The sequence below is a fragment of the Sapajus apella genome, unplaced genomic scaffold (genome assembly GCF_009761245.1).
Source record: "Sapajus apella isolate SASKATOON/1434 unplaced genomic scaffold, GSC_monkey_1.0 scaffold38, whole genome shotgun sequence".
NCBI lineage: Eukaryota > Metazoa > Chordata > Mammalia > Primates > Cebidae > Sapajus > Sapajus apella.
In genome coordinates this window covers 13,123,770-13,150,537 of record NW_022436978.1, presented here as the reverse complement: position 1 = coordinate 13,150,537, position 26,768 = coordinate 13,123,770, and the positions used below count along the sequence as shown (strand labels likewise).

The 26,768-nt window shown below is 38.2% G+C and overlaps 1 protein-coding gene across 15 annotated transcripts in view; it reads left to right on the top strand.

Moving 5' to 3' along the window:
- Window positions 1-26,768, top strand: part of LPP (LIM domain containing preferred translocation partner in lipoma) — a 733,292-nt gene that overhangs the window by 244,001 nt on the left and 462,523 nt on the right. For all 15 annotated transcript variants that reach the window (XM_032298549.1, XM_032298548.1, XM_032298557.1 and 12 more), the window contains one exon: window positions 11,790-11,991. In XM_032298549.1, the coding sequence (XP_032154440.1) occupies window positions 11,799-11,991 (193 nt within the window). In that variant the 5' untranslated portion in view covers window positions 11,790-11,798. The remainder of the gene's footprint in view (window positions 1-11,789; window positions 11,992-26,768) is intronic.

The window sequence follows — 26,768 nt, the reverse complement described above, 5'->3', positions numbered from 1 at the left end:
GAAGGGGCTGTCTTATAATGAGTTGCTTGTCATTGGACATGTACAAGTGAACTCACAGATGGTGGTTAAGCTACATCTTGAGCTCCACATTAGATGAAATGTCTTCATTAACAATTTCACACTTCAAGGATGTTAAACTTTTGTATTGGTGAATATTGGGTCCTTTGCTACTTCCTTAAAAATGTCTAAGGAGTGTGTGTGTGTATGTGTATGTGTGTGTGTGTGTGTGTGTGTGTGTGTGCGTGTGTGTTATTTCCCCAGAATATCAGGCAACTAAGTACATTTTTCATGCATTTTATTTTATATTTTTACACAGTGATCAATAATTGATAAAAATACAGAAGCTACTACAACAGTTCTCTCATCAAGAGAAACTTAAAAGGGAAAATGTCCACTGATGTGATTCTGAAACTAATTTGAAACAGCCTGGTTCATTTTTACTCTGTTGCTATTGGTTAATGCTTAACCAGATTTTGTCTCTGTTTCAAAATCTTGAAATAAAAGTGGAACAACATCCAAATGACTTAAGAAAAAGGCCCCTAGTTGAAAATGGTTCCAATTGTTTTGCTATTAAATGTGAAATTGCAAAACTAGCCTCTCTTACATAATTTGAATTTATAACACATTCTAGTGAGAAGCTTGCCTATTTTTCATACCATTTCAAATACTGAGAAACAATTTCACTAGGCTCTTGGAATTGGTGTTAAACAAAAATTATAGTTCAGAGTACATGATGCATGAAGTTGGATTTCTTTGTTTTCTAAAACTGTATCTGATGGTCCTTGAAGGCTGATAATTTACATCCCTGGTAACACTTTTTCTATTATTTATGCTTTTAAAAATTTTAATTCAGCAATATCCTTGTATTTTGCTTTAGAGTAAATTGATCTTTAAAAACTTATTTAGAGACAGCATTTCATTCTGTTGCCCAGGTTGGAATGCAGTGGCATGATCATGGCTCACTGAAATCTTGAATTCCTGGTCTCAAGTGATCCTTCCACTTCAGCCTCTCGAATAGCTGGGATTACAGGGATGAGCCACCACACCCAGTCAGTTTTTTTTTTTTAATTAAAATTTTTTTTTTTCCCAGAGACACAGCTTGTTATATTGCCCAGGCTGATTTCCAACTCCCAGCCTCAAGTGATCTAGGTCTCCCAAAGGGCTTGGATTATATGTGTGAGCCACTGCTTCCAGCTGCACTTCTTAACAGATATTTAAGATGATATATAATTAGAGAATCAGCAATTAAACTGGAAACTTTGATTTACAATAATAATACAATACAAATTCAGTAGTATTAATTTAAATTATAGGCCAGGTGTGGTTACTCATGCCTATAATCTCAGCACTTTGGGAGGCCAAGGTGAGAGGACCGCTTGAGCTCAGGAGTTCGAGACGAGCCTGGGCGGCATAGTGAGACCCTGTCTTTACAAAAAAAATTTTTTTAAATAGCAGATGTGGTGGCACACCTGTAGTCCCAGCTACTTTGGAGAGGCTGAGCTGGGAGAATTACTTTATTTAGTCCAGGAGTCTTAGGCTACAGTGAGTCACGATGGTATCAAGACACTACAGCTCGGGCCAGAGTGAGACCCTGTCTCAAAATAGCAATAATGATAATAATTAAAGCAAATAAATAAATTATAATGTCCAAACCCAATTCCAAAGCTCTAAGCTAATTTACAGTAGTTCTGATATAGTATACAAGCAGCACAGTTGACAATTTTGTGAACAATATGATGTTCAAGAGGCTGAAGTATTGTATAATTGGTGATTCTCCATCTTCTGGCTGTGATTACTCTTAGCAGATTATGTGGTCTTAATAAACATTACTTCACAGCCGTAGCAATACGGTCAGATGTAAATATGTCTTAACATTTGTCAATAGTAGACCCAGTCACTGAAGAAAAAATTAAGAATTTTTACTTTTTCAAGTTATAACTAAAAGTGCTTTTAAAATCTTATTGAGATATCAAAATGAATTTTCCATAACGGAAAAATACAAACAAAATCATTAAAAAATTAAAGTAATTAGATCATCCTCAAGTGGTAGCAAAATTTCATAGCCTGACTAATGGGCATGACAGACTTGAAAATGGATAACTAAAATGAAGTGTTTATGTGTTTAATACAAGTCTGAACAAGCTGTCAGGGAAACACAGCTAAGTGAGCAGCAATTAACTTGCAGACTTACCCAGTTATTGGTAGGTTTAGAAATAGAAGATGCTGGATAACCATTAAGGAGGTTGCTAGGTCTCATTAGAGATCATACTGGTGATTTTTCCTGTTGTCCCTGCTTCACCCTGGGTGAGGGGCAGAATCTTTATGAATTAGGTATTTAGCATGTCACCTCTACAAATCCAGATTTTCACTTCTAGAAGTAGATTTACCGAACTCAAAGAGGTGCAGGATATTGTTGCCTGCTTTCTCTTGGCCTTGTACAGAAAGTCAGTCTATTAGAATAAGTGACTTAGAAGAAACCTGCTAAAAGGCCCATTTTTGCAAGCACAGCACACTCCACAGACTAGTCATAATGTTATAGAACATAAAATGTTGTGGGAAGAGATTGTGAAGATCATCATTAGTTGCTTATTATTTTAGATCTGCAGAAGCTGAGGTCCAGAGAGAATTCACATTTTCTTGGTGACTTTGCCACGTGGAATAATTGTTATCAAATGTGACCTGGAATGCAAGGTTGGGGCCATGTATCTTCTGTGCTACTTTTCAGTGTTGTGGTTGCAAACTTTCTTGGTGGAGAAATTTTGACTCCTGTGCCCAATTCCATTGCCTTTTACCTACCCCATCTAGTTACTGTCTAGCGATCAATAGAGTTATAAGGTTGTTTAGTGGAACTTTCCCACAGCGGATGCTCTTTGGAGGCAGAACATTTGGGTTTAAATGTAGCCTCTGATATTTTCTAGCTGATCTGTTACATTGGATAAGTCTTTCCAGCTTCTCTAAATCTCGGTTTTTGAATACTCAAATTAGAAAAGTAAATTAGTTCCTAAGATTTCTCCTAGCTGGGGATCTCCAGCTAGGAGAAACGATTTAAGACCTTCTGGCTCTTAAGTCGTCTGTCCTGACTATTGTAAACCGTGCGAGTTATTTTCCTTGACAGAAACTGTGGCAAACAAAAGGCCAGTTACTCAGTATTTGTTCCGCTCTCTCCTTAACCTTCTCTCCTGAGAGTCCTGATCTTTCAGTGCTGTTGTTTCCCCGTCAGCATTGATTGTTTCCTTTTCGAGTGCCATTCTGAATCTGAAGTGAAAGTGCAGCGTGTGGAGGCATGTCACTGTTCTGTTGTGTCTCACTTCTTTTTTTTTTTTGAGACGGAGTCTCGCCCTGTCGCCCAGGCTGGAGTGCAGTGGCATGATCTTGCCTCACTGCAACCTCCGCGTTTAAGCAATTCTCCTGCTTCAGCCTCCCAAGTAGCTGGGACTATAGATGCAGGCCACTGTGTCCTGCAAATTTTTGTATTTTTAGTTGAGACGGGGTTTCACCATATTGGCCAGGCTGGTCTTGAACTCCTGACTTTTGATCTGCCCGCCTCGGCCTCCCAAAGTGCTGGGATTATAGGTGTGAGCCACTGCGCCTGGCCCTGTCTCACTTCTTTATCTGAGACAATGTTTACTTGTCTGCACCCGACGCTTCTCTCTCTTGCTGCTTTGTCGTTCATTTGGATCCTGAAATGCAGCTGAGATTTTCTTGTCACCTGCAGCATTGCCAAGAACAAGGAGTGCACCATTAGTGTTAATTTATTTTTTCTGGTGCTCTGTGCAAGGCAGATGGGCATTTAATGTGTTGATTACAACCCTATCTTCCCTCACTCTATATTTCCTTGTCTCATAGGAGTTAAAACATAGTTTTGTAAGAAACCTCAGCTCCTTGAACTTGTGGACTTGTGGGGGAATCATGGAAACGTGAGAGTTAGAGGGAATGGTAGTGGATATCTAATCTTTAGTGTACAGATAGGAAGGGTCCCTGAGGTCCAAAGAGGTTAGGAACTAAAGTCATAGACCCAATTAGAGACTGAGCTAGATAGAAACTACACCCAAGTCCTCTGCATCTAAGTCTAGTGCCTTTTCCAGTTTTTCCAAATGTCTCTCAGATAGCCTATATAAAGGTTTGGCATTTCTGTAGCGTTGTTCTCTCGTTACCTCTTCTGAGCAATGCCAGCTGTCCATGCAGAGAGTGGGGCACTTAGCCAGTGCTGGGCCAAAGCTGTCTGTAAGAAGAAGTTGAGGGAATACATTGACATTTTCAGCCCATGGTAGATCCTGCTTTGCCCTTCTGGCTGTATCTGACCTGATAATTCAGAGGAAGAGTAAATACATTTGCTGTTCAACTAACAATTGTGTGTAATTTTCAGCCTGCCTTATTCTTCAATGCTGTCTTCCCACGCTTCCATCACATGCCACAGCATATCTGCTTCGCAATTACACTGGTAGGGACTTACACTGTTTGGAAAAGGTTTGCCTAAACACTTATTTACTTTTGCATCATACATCTTGATCGATACCTTGTTGATGTCTGAGATCAACCCAATTATCTCTCCTTCAATGGGGAGGATAGAAGAGTCAGGGAAACGGGTGATAGAAAAAGAGAGAAAAAGAGGACTGCTTCCTCACTGATGAGCAAAGAGGAGAATTACGGATGATATCGAATCTCTCTGCTTTACTTGGCATTGGCTAGTTGTACAGTCAAGATTTTTCACAGACTCATAAGAGTTTGTGAGCAGAGTTGTCATGTGTACCATCTAATTCCATCACCACATTTTTCGAGAAGGACACAAGATTTCAGAGATAGCAGAAGTTACACAATAGACTCATGGCAGAGCTAAGACTGAAAGCTGGGTCTGAGTTGTGAAGATCAGGCATCTTCGCACTAAATACTGAGGCGTGGGCAATAATGGAGACAGTATAGCCCAGAGGGGGAACCACATTGTACCAGTTTAATGGATGATTAGGAAAGCAGTTTTGAAATTCCAGGAAGGTACTGACTTTAGTATAAAGAGAACGTTTAAAAAAAAACCTCCGAAGTTATAGGAGAGTGTTATTTAAATTGTAACTGCTTGTTTAAATGAAGAAAATGTTGCTAGGGGACGTGAATGCTAAACGTTAGTCTGCCATCAGCCACTTCTGATGTTTACGTCAAATAGCCTCTCAATTCTGTGGTGTTAATGCGTGTCCCGTTCCTGATACATTCACTTATTCAGTGCACACCGACCAAGAGCTGGGCCTGGAGTTAGTTGCCACGAAGATGTAGGGACTAATACAACATCATTTCAAGATTAATAGTAATGCTCTAAGTCAGTTATTCTCAGCTCTTGAATCAGACTATATACAAACAGATCCCCATATAAGGTTAGTGTGCAGACTGTTCTGATAAACACTACTCTGAGCTTACTGCACTGGATGCTAGATTATACGATGTCACGGTTATTTGTTTTTCACTTTGGGTGATCTATATAAATCTTTTTTAGGAGAGTAGAATATTGCTCTGGGGAAAAAAAAAGGAAAAAGGAAAATGTGACCAAACACTACTTAGTTCTGTTTTTGTGGATGACAGTGACTTAGCATTCACATGGTATCCCAAGAGAGGCTTAGTAGCTTTGTTAGTATTCATTGTCAGTTTATCAATGGGCCTAAGTTTTCCCACCTATAAGGGCTGGGTCCTGGTCATCATATAGCCTTTTGTAGTTAATTGTGTTCTATTCTGCCTTGATTTTTTTTTTTTTTTTTTTTTTTTTTGGTCTGTTGACCATTTTCTTCATCACTTTGTGGTCCTGTGGCTTATTATGATTAGGTTTGAGGGTACAGAAAAGGGAAGACATTACGGCAAGTAGAATTCAAGAGCTGGGATGGAAATAAGAGCAAAAAATACTGCTAAGTGCTGATTTCGTTTGGATTATGGTGTTTTCCTTTCTTCTCCAAATAGGGAGGTAGTACAGCAGTGAAGACTAGAGATTTGGACAAAGATTTGTGTCCAAGCTTCAGCTTTGCTATTTATTATTAGCTGTATATCCTTGAGCAAGTTATTCAACCTCTTGCAGTCTTACTTTCTTGATTGGCTAGATGTGGGTAATGATAATGCTACCTCATATGGTAGTCAGGATGACTGTGTGGCCATTGAAAACTGCTTGACACATAATAAGCCTTCAATAAACACTTGTTATTTATTGTCAGTCTCTCGTCTTCTTAGGACAGCTGGGGGAAAAGACAGAAGAAGAGCAGAGGAGTTGATAAGTGAAACCTCTTAGGTTCTTCTTATGCTTTGCATTGGGTGGTTTCTGAAAGAGCAACACTGAGGAAGCAGCTCCCTTCAGCAGTAGGCATCTTGCTTAGAGGAGGGCCATTGTTCTTGCTTTCCTGTCTGCTGATGGTGTTTGTGTATTTTCAGAGCCTCTCTGGAAATCTTCCCTTTCACTTCTTGCTTTCATGATGATTATGAGCTTAGGGTGAAACCTATCTAGAACCAGAGGAAGTAAGAGAAGGGTAAATCTCGGTCCACCATCCCCAGTTCTCACCACTGCTTATCTTTGTGTTGATATGGGTCTCTCTGAGATGCCGGGAAACCCCAATGATATGTGCTAGTTCATCCATTCATTAAACTTGTGAAGTTTCAGCAAACCCATTTATCAAAATGAAGGGCTGTATGTAAGATTTTAGAGAAAGAAAGCACTCTAGAGTATTAGAGCTGACTGGGACTTTATAGGTATTCATTCTGCAAATGAGTATCATCTCTTGTGAAAGTCAGGCTGCTATAGCTGAGACTAGAACTGGGGCCACAGGGAATCTATGTCTATACTATTGGATGTATCACTTTCCTTGGATCCGTCCTACATGATTTAATTTTTAGTACCTGGAGTTTTCACTCTTGTTATCTTCCTGTTCAAGGATAAAATCTCTAGCTTCTTAGCTTATATAAGACCTTTAAAAGGCAGGACTTATGTTATCTTTTAAGACTTTCCCCTAACTGTTCTCCCCGAATCCCTCATTTTGGTACCACTGGTCTGATCCCTGTCTTACAGAAATGTCTTGCTTCATACCTGAGCTCACATTATTATTTCTAATCTTTGCCCTTGTTACTCCAGTTTTCTTTTATTCACTCAGCTTTCAAAGTCCTGGTTAAAGGCTACCTCTGCCAAGCTTATGCTAGCTTTTCTGACATCCCCCAACATTTTTCATGTGCTTTCTGTGTTGCTCTCTTTCTCTTTTCACATTTGTAAATATTTCTTCCTCAAATAGGATTTGAGCTCTTTGAGTAAAGAATAAGAATCTGATTCATCTATAGCTCCAGTGCCAGACAAATAAATTCATTCATTAATTAAATTAACAGACATTTTTATTGAGTACCTATCGTGTGTAGGCCTTGGGATTATAAATGATAAGTATTTCTACTCTTAAGCATTTGAGAGTTTAGTTTGGGATATAGGCAAGGAGACAGGGAGAGTACCATGTGATGAATGTTTGACAACGGTATGTACATGCTGTGGAGTGGTGTTTTAAGGATATATAACTTGAACTGTAGGATATAGAGCAAGAGTTGCCTTTAAGGACTAATGGAAAGTATGCTTATGATCTAAATTGATGCACAGAAAGTTGGAAGTCATTTTTAGACAAGTAGTAGCTTGGTTAAGAGGGAGCAGAAGTAAAACCTAGGAAAAAAAACGGTGAATTTCTGGCAGAAAAGTAATGCAAAATGACCTCAGAATAATAGAAAACTGGTACTACTGTCATAGACATTACTGGAAATCTGATTAATGTCTTAAATGAAGATATATTTAGATGACTTTATGCTTAATTTTTATAAACTTTTAAAAATCAGATAATTCCAATGTAGTTATTGCGTAACCTAGACAGTAGAGGAGGTTGGAGAAAGCCCTCCTATCACAACCTAATTATGATAAGTAAAACAAGCAGAGAAAATACAATAAAATGGTCTTTCTTATGATTATATGTACACAAATTATAAATAAAATAGCATAGTTTATTTGTTAATATATCAAAACACAACTGTAACAAAGAATTTATTCTAGGAATGGAAAGATTGTTCAATATCTGGAACTTTATCAACATATTTTATTACATCATCAAATTAAGGGAGGGAAAAAGATGATTATTTGAGTGGTTGTTAAAGAGGGCACTAGAGCTGTCACTAGATAGGATTTATTCCACAAATGCAAAGATGGTTCAATATCTGGAAATCTATCAGCATGCTCTATTACATCACCAAATTAAGGGAAGATAAAAGAGATAATTGTCTTAGTGGTTGCTGTAGCAATTCTAGAAAGATATGAGTAACTAAGAAAGAGTAATGTTCATTCGTTCACCCATTTCTGTGTCAGATATTTGTGTAAGGGCTTCTTGCCTAGGGATCATGCCAGTGGAGTTTCCAGCTTGTTGAGACATGTAGGCAGGTGAATTAAATGACTTCCTTGTGGACTGTAATAAGTATGCAGAAAGTACTAAAGAGCCGAGAAAAAGGAATTAAGCTACTCTTCTTTGGAAGAGTTAGAGAAATGTTCACAGAGTTAGAGACATTTGAGCTGGGACAATATAAAAATGTAGGGCTTGGTAGAAAGTGAAGAGAGGGAAATGACATTGTTGATAGTGAACACAGCATGAGCAAGGGCTCAGAATCATAAAAGTTTATTATAAATCCTGGGAATGGTGTCACTGGGTCACTGCCGACACGTAGAAGAATGGCAAGAGAAGATGCTGAAAAGGTCATCTGCAAACAAATGATTAGTCAGAACATGGGCCTCTCAGGAGGAGCAGGAGGAGGTGCTTCTTCATGGAGGGAAGTGTCCAGGTAATTTATGACGCTGGGCATAACTGAAATGACTGTGGAACCAATGATTTGCATATGATGCTTAAATTTTATTTATACTCTCCCAGAACTTGCCTATTTCTTTATGTTGTATCTGAAAAGCCAAGATGATAAAGTCAGTAACTTGAGATTGCTGCGAAAATGTGAATCTTTGCTTAAGAAACGACTGCATCCTGTATTAACCAATTTTAAAATCTTTCATTGTAAAATAACCTTAGATTTATAGAGACCATCCAAGGACAGTATTAAGCCATTTAAAAAATTATAATTAAAACGTATACTACAAATGTGCACAGTGCATTAAAAGTTTCAAACCTTTACTTGATTCCTTTATTTCACACTTATATTCACTTTAGTCGTACTGAAAGCAAACTGGTCACTTTTATCCCAATTTAGTAGAAGACCAAACCTCAATTAAAAGCAAAAGCAAAACCAAAATTGGCATCTCTCAACCCTGTGAGATGGGTTTGGTTTTGGTATTTAGAAAAAAAATCATCTCAAGTTATTCCAAATGTGCAGCTAAATTTAAGAACCATGAGTAAAACACACATTCATTGGTTGTTTTTCTATATTGGTTTTGTGCTAATCCTTAATGGTAGCTTATAAATGTGTAAAATATGGTACTTGCCCTTTTAAGGAACTCACAGTTTAGCAAGCATATGTGTATCTTTGTGTGTGTGTGTGTGTGTGTGTGTGTGTGTGTGTGTGTGTTTGTATACATGTATGTATTTGTGTATACATATGAATATGTAAAAGATACAACTGAAGGAAAAGAAAAGAAAGATCCTGTAACCAGAGCGAAAAGCCAATACCATCACTGGCTTCAACAGCATGTGTCCTGATTCCCAGTTTAGAGTCTTTGTCATTGATTCATGTTATCCTCTTAAGAAAACTGCACATCAAGCTGTTCTTCCAAGCAAGATGGTCACAAAATTGCCATTGACTTTCTATAAGAATAGAGGCATCCTTTTTTCTCACTTTGCATAGCACTTTGTACTATACAAAGTACTTTAATATCATCTCATTGGTTGCCATAAAAATTCTGAGAGCTAAGGAAGACAGAGTTTTGTTTGTTTTTTGAGACAAGGCCTCCCTCTGTCACCCAGGCTGGAGTGCAGTGGTGCAATCACAGCTTACTGCAGCCTCTGTCTCCCAGACTCAAGTGATCCTCCAACCTCAGCCTCCTGAGTAGCTGGAACAATAGGTGTGCACCACCACATCAAGCTAATTTTTAAATTTTTTTGTAGAGATAGAGTCTCAATCTATTGTCTAAGCTGGTCTTGAACTCCTGGCCTCAAGTGATCCTTCAGCCTTGGCCTCCAAAGTGCTGGGATTAGAGGTGTGAGCCACTCTGTTTGGCTGAGTTCTCTGAGAGTGTGAAATGATCTGGGGCTCTAGAGGAGATGCTCTTCAAAGTCATGCCACTTGGTGGTATGGACTGATGTTAATATCCAGGCACGCTGTTTCCCAGCCCTCCCTACCACCCTGTCTCCTTGTTACTATGCCATGTACTGAGGCCTTTGATTTTTTTGTGTTCCGATGCTCTTTGTCTTTACAGGCATCTGGAAGTAATCATGTAGCCCTCTTAATTAATTCAGTTCAATTAATAAATTAGTAGGTGGCTTTGGGGCTGGGGGCTGGTGCAGGGTACCTTCCGGGTGTGCTGGAGAGCTCTTGCAATCAGGCTTGGAGAGCCCTCCTCAGCAGCAGCCTGCGAGGCTCATCCCCAGCAGCAGGCTGACTGGAGAGGTGATTGGCTTATGCTGACAGAGGAGACATTTCCTTTCTTCAAATAGTATATGCAATCTGATCAGAGCAGCATCTGGGCTGGGCTGGGCTGGGCTGGGCTGATCTGATTGTTCCCCTCCTACTTTAACTAAGCTCTTCATGAAGATCCAATATGGTATCAGCTCAGCATAGATGTTCATGGGCATTTCATTGTTGTTCAGGGCTGACCTTTGCATTACATGTGTTGAATATTCTATCCTCTGGCCCTAAGTTCTAATAACTGTCCCAGACAGTGTGGCAACCTGTGTGCCCCTCCTCCCCTTTTCCACATGCCCCTTGGTGGAGACCAGAGCTGCTCCTGTGGATGGGTCATTTAAAAGTGTCCTGCTAGGTATCTGTTAAGCCCGTGTTTTGAAAATAAACTTTCAGTGGTTCCTTAATGCCTGAAGAATAAGTTTAAACTCAAGTGTGGCTGCTAAGCTGTCTGTGCTTTGGTTTGAACCCAGCTTTTAGTTCTTTTGCTTGGTACTTTCTGTTATCCCCCCTGCAAGAACACTAAACCTAAGTGCTGTGAACTTTCCTGCCTGTATAATTTTGCTAACGATTTTCAGGCTCAAACCCTACTCAGCACTCAAACCCAGTCTGTATATCACCTCATCAATGAAATCTTGTTAATTCTGCCCCCCACCAAGAAGTGAGCCTATCTTTTTCTGCATGTCTGCCACACTTGTTTTTAACCTCACTTAGGTAACTTAGCACTTCATTTAGGTATAACCATTTAATTGGTGAGATAATTACTTTAATAGATTATTAATAAAATTGAAGCTCTTTTCCGTCTTCCTACTGTAGAACCTCCTTCAAGTTACGAAGCATTCCTTATTCATACCTGTTTCCCAAGAGTGGTAGGTACTAAAATAGGTCACTATTGGAAGGGAGATATTCAAGTTTGGGGCAATGTTCTCTTCCTTCTCCTCCTCCTCCCCCTCCCTCTTCCTCTTTCTCTTTTTCTCTTTCTCCTTTTCCTCCCCTTCCTCCCCTTCCTCCTCCTCTTCCTGCTGGCGATTCCTCTGCTTCTTCATTTTTCCTTCTTCCATTTTCTGTCGTCCTTCTTTCCAGAGAGCTTTATCAAGATTCGTTTAGTATGGATTAAGATAAAATAGTAATGAAGTGAGGTGTATTTTCTCCATTTCCATGCTTCTATACAAACAATGTTTGTTTCCTTTTAATCGCAGATTCCAACCATGTCTCACCCATCTTGGCTGCCACCCAAAAGCACTGGTGAGCCCCTCGGCCATGTGCCTGCGCGGATGGAGACCACCCATTCCTTTGGAAACCCCAGCATTTCAGTGTCTACACAACAGCCACCCAAAAAGTTTGCACCAGTAGTTGCTCCAAAACCTAAGTACAACCCATACAAGCAACCTGGAAGTGAGGGTAAGTGCTGGGATTTCAGAGGTGGGTACTTGGAATAGGAAAGTTCAATATTATATAGGTGATTTATAGTACAATGTCGTGTCAGAAAAAGGTACTTTATGAATTCACAGTATGGTTATCATAGTTTATAGGCTACTAAAAGTCAAGCAGCCCCTGGAAATGGTCTAGACCAGTCCCTTCTTTTAGGAAAAAGACTTTTTTGGACTATATGGCTATGGTTACATAGTGAAATAGGGTTAGAGCCCAACTAGAAATCTGGCCTCTTCAGTCACAGCTCAGTGCCCTTCTACTGTGTTATCTTCCACCTCCAGCTCATTCGCTTGTAAGGTTGTATCTACCAGACAATGGTCCCTCCCTCTTGCCCTTAGACAAATGTCTGCAAATGCTGCCAAGCAGTAGTCCAATCAGAAACTTACACAAAGTAAACCTAATGCAGTGCATGGAATCGTTTTACCTCCTCTGGCTGTTTTTCGTCCCTTAGGCTGCTGAAGGATAAAGTTGCCCAGAGAGTTCTGTCAGATCTGCATTTGCCAAAGCTCACAGACAAATTTGAGTGAAGCCTACTTTTAGGGGTTTTAATAACAATGCATTCAGTTTACATCAAGTAGCGTTTGAAGGTCTATGTGAGCTCCAGCTCTTGTGTGTATTTGTGTGTATACACTCACATACGAAGCCTCAGGGTCAGTGTAAATGGTACCATACTGTTTGGTTGAAAAGGTTACATGTTTATACCAATGAATGTTAGCAGCTCATTCAAATTCAAGAAACAATAACTTAAAATTAAAAAAACTGAAGAATATTAGACTTCCAGGAGCTAATAGAGAGGCGGCAGCGAAAGGAGATTTAGCTCCTCTTTCTTTGTTTTCTGTCTCTGTCCCACCATTTAAAAAATTATTAATATCTTACCCTCTCCAGGATGTTCCCAGTTGCTTCTTAGATGATATGAATGTTTGTTTATCAATATTGCATGCGAGTGTTCCACACTCTGTGTTACAGTCCAGTCCTCTGCTTTTCTTCCCAGTCCTCTCCCACTCCCAGGAAACACTTTATTAGTTAGTATTTTGGGTCTGATGCCAGAAGCCTAGTTCAGGTGTCTAGCTTGTGTAACATGACAGGACACCTAGGCTGGGCGGTAGGATGCCTCAGGCTTCCTCATGCATGGCTACGTGGCAGCTGTGCATCTTTGGGTATCCTTTTCCTCAGAAAGTGCAACAAGGAGACCCTCATAAAGCTGCTCTGGAAAAATAAATGAAGCCTTTCGTGCTGTACTAATCTCTGTTGAACACCATGATGTTTTAGTGCACTTGAAGGAGACTGCGTCTTTGCAATTAATCAAGCACTTAGTGGAACTGGTTTTCTTTGACTCATCCTTCTTTAGTGATTGCAGGGCTTGGGAATGGGATCTGGAAGAGAATCTCTCTTCATAGGAACAGGAGGAGCCATATGTTGGCTTCCTTATTTATGTTTTCAATGTTTCCCTTTGTCACCTTACTAGGGGCATTGTTATTTTGTCACCTAACTTTTGGGGAAAGCATCAGTGGACCTCCCTTTAATAGGAACAGAAGAGAGACATGGCCAGTTATAGAATAGAAGGCAAATGTGTGAGGAAGGCTTTGTAGGTCTGAGAGTTCTTATATGCGTGAGCATTATGGTGAGGGCAGGTCTTCTAGTAAGTGGGCTAAGAGATGGCATATATGAGATAGGGAGAAGAGAAGCATATCATGGCCTCCCTTTAGACCCCTTTATTCTGAATTTGACGTGCCCTGCCTGTGCTATGCGTGGTGCACCCACTGTCTTATTCTCTAGAACACTGGAGTGATTTGTTTGCATGCTCTGCAGTGCACAGTCCTTGGCCTCACTTTCAACATGCCACTGCATACGTTTTTGTTACCTGGCAAAATGCTATTTGTATCACTTTCTCCAAAAGTCTAGGTGTGGCCTAGATCAGAAGTAATCACTTCCTTCCCCAAGTTTCCACATCTTATTCTATGACTACCAAACTTCTGCTTGGTGTTCTGTGACCACCAAATTTGTTACTGCCCCTGCTTGCGTGCTGTTCCGTGTTGAACATGTAGTATACTCCAGGCTCTATGCTTTCTCATTATTATTTTATTGCCTTCTTATGCAGCCCTACAAAATGTTTTGTTTTTTTTTTCTTATAAAGAAATGGAAGCTTAAAAGAGGTGACATTCTCTGTGCTGTGTTTGGAGTATGTTTCTGAACTGAGGCTGCTGTCCATATCCAGCACGCGATGCTGCCTGCCCTTCTATTCACAGCACGTGTGGCACCAAGCCCCATATTACAGTGATACGTCCCTTCTTCCCTTATAAGAATATATGTAAGCTTTGCTTCCCCATTGAAGCAACAAGACATGGTTTCTCACTCGTCCTTATGTTCCTCATAGCTCATATTATGTTACTGTGTTTTTAGTAGGAACGGTTGCATATGGTCAAATGTATGTCTGTGTGTTCTTATGTATGCATATATATTTGGATGGCTGGCGGATGGCTGGCTGGGAGGGTGCACTGCTCAGTAATGCTTCTCCAAAGCAGTTTGGAATATGGTATAACTCAGTCTTTTGTTTTCTGAAATTTTGGTTCTTTCTTGCATTTCTGCCAATTCTCACTCTTTTCCTCTCTCCCCCTCTCTCTAAATATAATAACCTTTACCTTTTCTGAATATGCAAGAGAAGAAATTTTCCTTTAATATGTAAGTTAAAGACAAATCTTGGGAACGGTTTATGGACATTCAGACTTTTTAAAATAGAAGCTACATTTTTGCATCTGCTGTATGACACAAAGATGTATCCACGTATTTGTTAGAAGAATAAGATTTGCTTTTCGTTATATTTAATTTAAATGTTATCAGTACATTCTTTTTACTCTGAACATTTTTGTAACTTATGTCCGTTGTGTTTAAATGTTTATACATTTTAAAAGTTTATAACAATCCTTTTTCTTTTACTTTTTTTTTCATTTAGAATGCTCTATATTCTTAGTAAAATTCCCCAGATAGTAGGTAGCACAGGTTTTATTTCCAGGATGCATTGTTGATACCAGCTTATGCTCCATATTGCCTTGGCTCATGCTGTTTTTTGCTTTTAGCATGTGCTTGTCCCCAAGTTTCCTGCTTCCACAGTCTCAATTCGTTGCTTAGAAGTTGACCTCAAAGGCCAGGCCTAGTGGCTCACGCCACTAGTAACCCCAATACTGTGGGAGGCCGAGGCAGGTGGATCAGCGGAGGTCAGGAGTTTGAGACCAGCCTGGCCAACATGGTGAAACCCCATCTCTACTAAAAAATATAAAAATCAGCTGGGCACGGTGGCAGGTGGCTGTAATACTAGCTACTTGGGAAGCTGAGGCAGGAGAATCGCTTGAACCTGGGAGGCAGAGGTTGCAGTGAGCTCAGATTGAGCCACTGCACTCCAGCCTGGGAGAGTGAGACTCTGTCTCAAAAATAAAATACAATAAAATGAATAAGATAAAATAAGAAGCTCAACCACAAATTCAGAAAGTTAGAACTAATAGAAGTCACACAATCCATCTTGTTCTGGTGTAAATGTAAAAACTGCAGTCTAGAGAGTGTAAGTTATTTGTTCAGAGAAGCCCAACCTGCTCAAACGGAGTTGGCACTCAAATCTTTTCTAACTCTAGAGTTACCCCAAACCTTGTACTATATTCTAATGGCAAACCGTTCTTTACCAACTCATACCTTCATGCATTGCATACAATTCTTATGACAATGTGTTTTTTAATAGATTTGCTTGTATATGCACCTGTTTGCTGTAGTGTACTCTGAACTGTGAGAGTCAGGGGCTGCCTGACTCATGCCTTTTCCCTCAACAGCACCTAGCATGATACCTGACACATACTAGGAACACAATAGTGTTTGCAGAATGGAATTAATTGATGAAGCACAATAGTAATAACCTGCTCCCAGACACATGTTCTCCATTCTCAGCTACTTATTAGACACTATGGTTCTGCAACTTCAACCTACGTCTTTGAATTACCTTTCCTTCCTGTGTCCATTCTTTGAGGTTTTTAGTCCAGGAGTTGTCTAACCATTGCCACGTTGATGTTGCCAATTACATGTCTCACCTTGGTGTTACGTCTGTAATCTCTGGAGTTTGCTTTCTCATGTTTTTATTCTGACTGGGAAAGTAGAAAACTACTAACATGTTTTCCACAACAACTTATCTGTTGGGGATACCCATATTTATAATTTTCTTTTATAAGATATTCTGCTAATAATCATTTTCTAAAGGGCTTTGGCGCACTGAAATGTGGGGCATGCTTTTTTCCCTGTTAGTAGCTCTTTGGATCTCAGGGTCCTTTTATTTTCCTTCCATTGTTCTCATTCTTTTCACTGATTTTGTAACAACTTGTATTTTCATAGCTAACTTAGAATACCCCTATATTTCCACATGCTTTCTCTGTGTTCAATACTTTGTGGTGATGAACTCATATATGTTTTTAAATTAAATTTTGTCTTATTAGAGATTTTTTTTTTGTGTTTTAGTTCAATAGCTTTTGGGGAACAGGTGGTTTTTGCTTACATGGAGACATTCTGTAGCGGTGATTTCTGAGATTTCAGTGTGCCTGTCACCCGAGCAGTGTACACTGTAGTCTTTTATCCCTCACGTCCTTTCCACCCTTCTTCACCCTGACTCTCCAAAGTCCATTATAACATTCTTATACCTTTGAATCCTCATAGCTTAGCCCCCACTTATAAGTGAGAACATACGATATTTGGTTTTCATTCCTGAGTTACTTTTAGAATAATGGTCTCCAATTCTATCCAAGTTGCTGCAGATGCTGTTATTTCATTCTGTTTTATGGCTGAGTAGTATCCCATGGTGTATATATACCACATTTTCTTTATCCATTTGTTGGCTGACTTGTATTTAGAAGATTACAGCCAACAATCATGAAAAAATGCTCAACTCACTATCCAGGAAATGCAAATTAAAAGCCACAATGCGATACCACCTTATTTGTGCAAGAACGGCCGTAATTAAAAAACAATAAATGTTGGCATGGATGTGGTAAAAAAGGAACACTGTTGGTATTTTACGCTGTTGGTGGGAGTATAAACTGGTACAACTGCTATGAAAGACAATATGGAGATTCCTTAAAGAACTAAAAGAGAAATGCCATTCAATCCAGCAATCCTACTCCTGGGTATCTACCAAAAGGAAAAGAAGTCACTACATGAAAAAGACACCTGCGCACATGTTTATAGCGGCACAGTCCTTAAAGATTTTATAATGTTAACTGTTTATTTAATTTTTTGTGAAGTTATTTTGGTACGTATTTATGATGTTGTCCCATCACTTTCTATTCGGTTTAACTGATGACAACAAGATAAGATAATGAAATTTTTCTCCTGGTCTTTAAAATACTAGCCTTTAGTGCTGTTTGTCCTATAATCTGGGTTTTCAGTCTGCTCCAAATAAAAATAATAATAATAAAAAAAAACAACAACCACTCCGTTCCAAAAAACTAAAACAATAACAACAATTAAACTCAGTCTTAGAGTTTGATGACAGCAAAGTATAGTTCTTTTTCTGTTTTTGGTAAATAGCAAAGCAAATGAACTTTCCTACTGTACTAATGCACTTTTTTTGAGATGGTTTTTGAAATTATCTTACTATTACAATCTGGGGATTAGTATTAGGTTGGTACAAAAGTAATAGTGGTTTTTGCCATTGCCTTTAATGGCAAAAACACTGATTACTTTTGAAGCAGATTAATAGTGCTTTCACGCTCTCTGTCTCTCTCTCTCTCTCTCTCTGTCTCTCTGTCTGTCTCTGTCTCTCTCGCTTATTTGGCTGAATGAAATTTGATAATACTTTTTATCTATCATTAAAATGGATAATCATTTGGAATGATTTATAAAGTTCACAAGTTTGCGAAGCTGGAGTTGTCTTGTGGCCCAGAATTCAATTTCTGAAATTCTTTTTAGAAAACATTTTTATGTTAGATTTTTGAAAAAGCAAATTGGCGTTACATGCCAGTTCTCACTCTTTTTCTCTCTCCCTCTTTCTTTCTAAATATAATAATCTTTACCTTTTCTGAATATACGAGAGAAGAAATTTTCCTTTAATGTGTATGTTAAAGACAAATCTGGGAACTGTGGACATTCAGACTTTGGGTCTACATCAGGTACCAATTCAGTGTGATCCTTTCAGTGGGATCTTTTTATATTGATATACTCTTGTGTAGTTCAGTTAGCAGTTGCATGTTCAATGTCTTTTCATTTCAGTAGAAAATTCTTACTGTAGCTCTCTGAGGTGGGTAGAACAGATGTTATTGCCATTTTGATGATTTGTAAGTAATAGAAGTGTAAGAGCTTATTAAAGAATCATGTAGCTATTAAAGTAGTAGAGGAAGACCCTCATACTTAGGGCTCCTACTAATTTTAAATGCTTCTATTTAAATAGCTAGACATTCTGATGTCTCCTCTGGCTTCATTAGTTTATTATTTCATGATTCTTTTTTGAAATTAATTTCAGTACCCCAGAACTTAAAGTATAATAAATGAATTAAAAAAAAAAGCAGCTTTGAAGGTTAATTAGGACAAGGACCAGGCACCCATTAGCAAAATAGATGAAGCTTTTCAGGTGACAGTTGATTAGGGTCAAGATGAAATTTTTAAGGGTGGAGGTATAATTTATATTCAGTAAAATTCAAGGAAAATGTACACAGGAAGAGTTTTGATAAATTTATATACCTATGTGTATATATTTACCACCATAACAAAAAAAAGAAATTAATTTCAAAATGGTGACCTTTTTCACAAACCAGATTTGTGTATATTGGTTCACATAGACGTGTCAAGATAGATCAAGATAGGTGAGGTGAATTGTATTAAATGGGGGTCCTAAGCCTGGATTATTTTTTACATCTTTCTGCTACCCTGAGGTTATTAATGTATTGTTCCATGGAGGGGAAATAGTCATGGATGATTGCTAATATACCCAAGAGTTTGGTGCTGAACTGATCTTGAACCCAGTTTCTTAAATGTACTCATTCAGCTGCACCACCATGGTTTATGGGAACCAGGCAAGTGTGGAGCTTGGTTCCTAGGAATTGATGAGTCCTGGATTATTGATGCTTGGTGGAGAATTAGCCATTAGTGATGTGAAGCCATGTATCCTGGTTAGACAGGACACATTTGTTTTCTTAGCAGATAACTAACATGTGAGGGAAATGGATGTCCACTTATGGCGTTATATTTAAAGGAATAATTTAGACAGGTTCTTCCCCGTTATTTTTGCTGTGAAGGTATGTTCCTTACGGTGTGCTATCATCCTTTTCCCTATGCAGAGAGAATCTTGTTGTAACTCTGGAGATACAAATGGGAAACATCCTTTTGAGGTTACAAATGGGAAACATCTTTTCATCATCCTGACAGTCCTGTTAATTGCAATTAGAAACTGCAGTTGTAACATCTTGGACATTTGTTTTAAGTACGTATGGTATGCCATGAAGATAGCCACAGATTCACGGAAACATCAAGAACTGTAATGAAGCTCAGGTTTGCCTGCCATGCCCCTTTTTTGGATGGGCATAAGCATTTTGAACCTCATCCATCGCTGCACAGTGCAGTGCATGAGTTTTAATTTTCAGGTCCTCAGGGGGACAAAGGAACAAGCTGTTTATTCATTAAAGGATCAAATATTAATTGTATTAATTTGATCTTTACACTGCATCTTTCAGCAGAGAATATAACTTGTAATTCTTGGAGTGACATCAGATCTTACCAAATATTCATCAGCCTTGTCAAGACGCAGCCCTGGCTTGATGGTCAGTGCAGTTACATGCAAGCTTCAGTTTCACCACTTGGCCTTGGCCATGATGCTTTTGTATTCAATAGCCTCTTTAATTGATAAAATATTAGCTGGTAATACTAACTATCTCACAAGATTATTTTGAAAGCCAAATATGATGACAAATGTAAAAATGTTTTTAAACCATAAAATACATTACAACCCTAAGGAGTTACTATTATATATTTATTCAGCAGTCATTTACTTAAAACAGATTTTGTGCCAGATACTCTTCTAGGGGCTGAAGTAATGGCAGTGAGCAAAGCAGAGACTAGTCCCTGCCCTCTTGGGACGTATTTTCTTGCTATAATAAAAATAACATTATTAATAATAATCAATACTGATACAATGGTGAAATAAAATTTATTTAATAAATGCATTTGTAACCTTATATGCAATTACCAATAATTATTCAAAATTATAGAAAACACTTTAATATAGGTTATGTAACCCTAATTTGAAAATCTGAAATTTTAAATGTGAAAAAATCTGAAACTTTCTGAGTGCCAATATGATGCTCGAAGGAAATGCTCATGGGAACATTTTGGATTTCAGAATTGTGGTTTAGGGTACCTCAGCTGGTATGCTTAAATATTCCAAAAATCCAAAAAATCTGAAATTTGAAACATTTCAATGTCTCAAGTGTTTGGATGTAGGATGCCCAGTCTATACTAATGAGTATGTGCTAATAGAAATATAATAGTAATTTAACATGGTGTCCATAAGTACTGATGAATGTCATTAGCTTCTAATAACAGTGATAGGAATCACAATGCTTCAACACTATATAAACTGTAAAATTCTAGAACCAGGTTGAATCTTAAAAGTTATCTAATACAATCCCTTTCTTTCCTAGATGATAATTGTCGAGAATGTATTCACTAATACGTTTCAGGGACGTACAGGTTCTTTGCCCAGGAGTGCTGTGAATAACCAATGAAAATTCTTGAATGCAGGCAACGTGTTTATCTTCATTTCAGAGACTCAGAGAGGCAGGTGGCTTGTTCAGTATTGCAGATTAGTAAGTGGGGAAGGCAAGCCATGATCCCGGGGATTCCTTCCCTGGTTGCCGTAGACGCGTTCTCGGGGACTTGTTTAGACGTTACAGCGATAGAACTAATATACCCAAACAAAGTGGATTAGATGTTTTAGAACAAGAAGGCTGTGTATTATTGACACAAATCTCCTTTGTTTTGTAACTTGTCAGGTTAATTACTGAAATGAGTTCCTTAATAAGGTGATGGGTTCTTCCTAATTTTTGTATGGTTCAAAAACAACAATTAATGCTGATTTGTGTGGGGAGATACATGTTTATTTTTAAGTTATACAAATGTACAAAACTATTGTCAGTCCATATTTTACATCTGAAGATAATTTAATTGCTTTTTTGAGAATAAAAATATAGAGAGTGCCACAAAGAGATATCACCACACATGTATTAGAAAAGCTAACATAAAAATTTGTACCTTATGCGACTGAAGATGTTGAGAAGTGATCTCTCACCGTGCTGGCAGGAATGTGCACAATGTTGTAGCCACTGTGGAAAAGTCTTTGGTGGTGTTTTACAAAAGTAAACTCGTACTAACCATATGACTCAGCAAATACACCCTTTGGCATTTAATCCAGAGAATCAAAATGTTTACATTCACAAAGAAGTCTGTACATGGATGTTCAGAGCAACTTTTTTTTTTTTTTTTTATCATAATGACAAAACACTGGAAACAACCCAGATATCCTTTGATGGGCAAGTGTTTCAGTGAAGTCTGGTACAGCCATACAATGGAATAATACCATTCGGCAGTAAAAAAGAATGAACTATTATTGATATATGCAATAACCTGGACATGCTTAATGAAAAAACTGTCTCAAGAGGTTACATATATTATAAGATTTTGTTTTAAGACAAAGCTCTAGAGATAAAGGACATATTTGTGATGGCTAGGGCACAGAGATGGCGGGTCAGATGGGATAAGTACTGGTGATTCACACTAGGAGCAAGCAGCAAGAGTCTTTGTGGTGGAGGAAAAGTTCTGTACCTCAATTGGAGTGATGGTTACGTGAATCTATACGTGGGGTAAAGTTACACAGAGCTGTATGCATATGCAAATCAATGCAGGCTATAAAATGGTAAACACTGAGTAAGGTCTAGTTAACAGTAATGTAACAATGTCAGTTTGCTGGTTTTGTAATATATTATAGCTTTATGAGAGTTACCATTGGGGGAACCTGGGTAGTGTACATGGGACTCTGTACTATTTTTGCAACTTTCCGTGATTCTGTATTTCTAAAAAGGTTTAATAATGGTAAAATGAAGAAATACATATAGATTTCTTAATATATTCTTAAGAAATACATTAAAATACTGTCTTACATGCCATCTGAATTGCTTGCATGGTACTTTGAAAGACCACTGCTATATGTATCACTGCTATGATGTATGGTTTAAACCAATGGTTTTCAGACCTGGCCCCGGTCATCAGAAATACTTGGAGTATATTTTTCAAAAGAAAAAAAAAATAAAGCAGTTCCTAGGTTGCATCACAATTCTACAGAATCAAAAACTCTGGGTATGGGGCCCAAGAATCTGCATTAAAACAAAAAATAAAACAGAACTCCCCAGGGAATTGTGACTGATGCTCAACCAAAGTTTGAGAAACACCCATTTGTTTTATTAATTCAGGAACCAGTGCCTTAATGTTCTTTGAATCTTCTCCAGGTCCTGAGAGTGTACTCTTCCTCCTGTAGTTAATGATGGTAGCTTTTGAAGTCTTAAACATCTTTATCATATCAACATTGTACAGATTCAGACACTTAGAGCATCCTTCCTGCTGCTATTCCTTTCCCTCAGTGTTTTAATCATAGATACCCATCTTTTGCACATGTTGTTCCAGGTCATTTCATTTGACATTCAAAACCAGAAGATTTCAAACAACAAAAATGGATTCTTCTAGAATGCCCTAGCCATGGCCAAGCTTCTGCATTACAGAGTGTCTTGCTATTGTGTTGCCTCAGGTAGCAATGCCTGAAATCTCAGCCAATTTTGGGTCACAGTGGGCCTACGTAAATTATCTAAAAATGGATTCATTATGGACATTATAAAAATAAATCTGACACCTGAGCCTTTGGGCAAATATACGATATAAAGAAATCATACCCTAGGTTAACGATTGACCTAAAGAACTTTAAAAAAAAGTAAGTATGGTATTTTTGTCATCCTTTCTTAAAGTTACTGCATTCAGAGAGACCTGATGGCTGAGGACAGCACGTGGGGCAGGGGAGTACAGGTCACCGGGATGTGGCACCCTGAGCCTTCTAGCACTTTGCCCTTCCAGCACTCTCTCTTATTAGATGTTTTTTACATTGTTCTGTATGTTGCTGTCTTCAAACAGCGTAGGTAAGTCCACTAGCCAAGATAGACATGTAATAGACACCTCATGCCCGACAAGGTTGCACTATGTAAATTTAGTGCCATCATATAATGTGAAGGTTGTCCTCTAGGAGGAACTGGGGAAAGCATCACGGAGGAGGAGATATCTGATCTGAGTGTTGGAGAATGAGTTAGTTGTTTACCAAGCAGAAAAGGGCGGTGGACAGCATGGCACGCCAAGTAAAGGGAACAGCATGTGCAAAAGCAGGGAATGGCGCCCATCGTGACCCTTGTAATTTTGGCAGCTCTTTGCTGATGTCCTCAGGCAGTGCATCTGGACTCCTGGGAATAGCTCTGCAATGTGAACATAGTGACTTCACTATGGGTAGACCCAAATGTTCTAGCATGCTCTGAAATTTACCTCTAGGGAAATAGCTCCAGGAAATTAGGTAGCTACAGAGAGGAAGGATCCAGAAATATGAACATGATGATCTTATACCACAGGCAAGATGTACTTTCCTAGAGGTGCTGGCCAGAAGTACTATTGATATCTCTGTGTACTTGTCTCTTGTATTTTAGAATAAAATGTCCCTGTGCATACAGATACTATGGCAAGAAAGAAAAAGCAGAAGTCAATTTTCTTTAAATCTCCTGAAACAATTTCAAGGCAGCTTTTCTTTTCTTTTTTTTTTTTTTTTTTTTAATTAGCTAATCAAACACACACCCTTAAGGATGGAGGTGTAAGCTAACTTAATCATTTTGTTCTGTTTTGCTTTCTTACTTATTCACACGTTGGGGTAATCCTGAGAAAACAGGGAGCAATGAAAGAAGGATTTTTATTGTGAAATGTTCATTACAACTTACAATTTTAAATATGTGTTTGTATGACTGTGCACGAACGTGAATAGATTTTAGAGCACTTTCTCACATAATATCTAGTTTAATCACCAGAATATCCTGTAATGTTATTATAATTCCCACATTATTATGGTTCCTAAAGACAAATGAAAAATCTGTCATTCAGAAAGCCATGGTTAGGCTAATAAATGTAGAAATCACATTTGACCAAATTTTAGTATCTTCCCTTAAGTATTGGTAATGTACAATTAACACTATTTGGTAATAATCTATTATTACAATTACTAAGACAATGTATCTGGTAGAATCGTATCTTAATGATTTGAAAAATATTGTAGTGGATTTATTAGCCTCAACTGCTTACCTAATCTTTCTAGCTACTCTGTAGAAAACAGTTATCACCCCCCAATTTGCAGGGAGTATAATATATGCAAAATTAAATAGCTAGCATATTGCAAAGCTGGAAATTGAACCGTTGTCTCCTAAATCCAAGTCTGTAGCTGTCCTCAGCAGTGTACTGAATCTCATGTTAATGCTGTTATTATGTTTATTAAATGAAAGAATTTTTTTATCATTATTTTCCCAAATTATACTATTCAGAGTGATTTGAAGATTTAGATCATTCAAATAATGTGTGAAAATTGCTTAGAATCAATCACCTATGCATGGTTGTCTATGACAGATAAAAATGTAAAACAGCCAAAGTAGTCTTAAGAAGTTATTACCAAGTTTCTCAAATAATGTCTCCTTGAGACATTATTTGACAAGACCTTTGGAATAATCATTTGGAATTTTACTTAATTCAGTTGAATTATGTCATCTTGCTTAAACTTTTTAGATATCACTGGTAGTTTTATTGACATTACAATGGAATTAAATGACATTTTATTTTATTTTTAACCATTCTTTAACAATGGCATTTAAATTTGTCATTATTTTTGTTATTGATCTATTCATGAGTGTTGTAATGACTTGGGTTTTATTAAGTGCATCCTCTGTAAAAATTACCTCCTGGGAAAGAAATCGCCAAGTTCTATGAGGTGTGCTCAGAAATATCACCACTTAAGGTGACAGCAAAGTGTCATGCATGCCCACCCAATGTGATCCCTGGCAGACAGATTTCACTGTTTTATATCTTGATTTCTGCATTTAATTCAGTTCTTTTATTGTGGCCTATTCAGCTGCCTCTTGTGCCATTGTGATTTAACAGGGCTCTGCAAGGGACAAGAAAAAGTAAAAACACATCTTCGCCCTTAAACAGTTTATATTTTCATTGGAAACTCGACATATGAAAATGACCAGTTAACTAACAATGTGAAGCTTTACTGTAAAGCTTCCATTTGTGAAGTGACTCTATGGCCAACTCCATCAAAAGAAAGAGTTTTCTTGGAGCCGAGTTAGTATGGGAAGGCTACAGAGAAGAAAGACTCAGGGAGGCAGTGATTAAGCACGTAGACTCTGGCATCTGGTAGATCAGGGTTCAAGTTTTGATTTTACTTTAACTCTTAATTATCTGGGAACTTGGATTCGCTAGCATAAATAGCAACCTAAGCTCTTTCAATTTTAAATAAAGAGATTTATGGAGTAGGCACAGTGGCTCACGCCAGTAATCCCAGTACTTTGGAAGGCTAAGGTGGGTGGATCACCCGAGTCAGCAGTTCAAGATGAGCCTGGCCAATATTACATAACCCCGACTCCCTGTCTCTACTAAAAATACAAAAATTAGCTGGGTGTGGTGGCACCCACCTGTAATCCCAGCTACTTGGAAGGCTGAGGCAGGAGAATCACTTGAACACAGGAGGCGGAGGTTGCAGTGAGCCACTGCGTTCCAGCCTGGATGATGGAGTAAGACTCCATCTCAAATAAATAAATAAAATAGAGATATTTTTATCTTTAAGAGTTGTTTTCAAAGTTAAATGAAGTCATGAATTGGCATAGCATTTGGTACAAAATAACAACAAAATCAGTGGAACCTGCAATCATTGTTTCTATTTTATTATTGAAAATATGAACATTAGCTCTGAGGGTCATATCCATAGTTTTTTTTTTTTAATTCCAATTTTTAATCATAAAATCTCATATAGCTCATCGTGACCATTTAAAAAATAATCTTAGAAGCTTAGTTGTATTTTTGTGTGTGTGTGTTTGCCGATTGAGATTTTAGAATTGGCTTGGCTTATGTGTGTCCCTGGCAGAATTATGATTCCTGTTTTGAATGTTCATTGCACCTTTGTTAGAAGTAGAATTACTTTACTTGAACTTTTTCAATGTGGCAAAAAAAAAAATCATTCATATTTATATTATCTCTTTGAGAAGTGATTTTTTTTTCCATTTATTTTATTGCATTTTAGGTTTTGGAGTACATGTGAAGAACATGCAAGATTGTTGCATAGGTACACACGTGGCAGTGTGATTTGCTGCCTTCCTCCCCATCACCTACATCTGGCATCTCTCCCCTTGCTTTCTCTCCCCAACTCCCCACACCCCACCGTCCCTCCCTTATTTTCCCCCAACAGACCCCAGTGTGTAGTGCTCCCCTCCCTGTGTCCATGTGTTCTCATTGTTCAACACCCGCCTATGAGTGAGAACATGTGGTGTTTGATCTTCTGCTCTTCTGTCAGTTGCTGAGAATGATGGCTTTTTTTACTATTGAACTATAAATGCAGTTAAAATGTAGGTGAACATTTCAGAAAGAAAGTAGTGATTTTTGTTAATTAA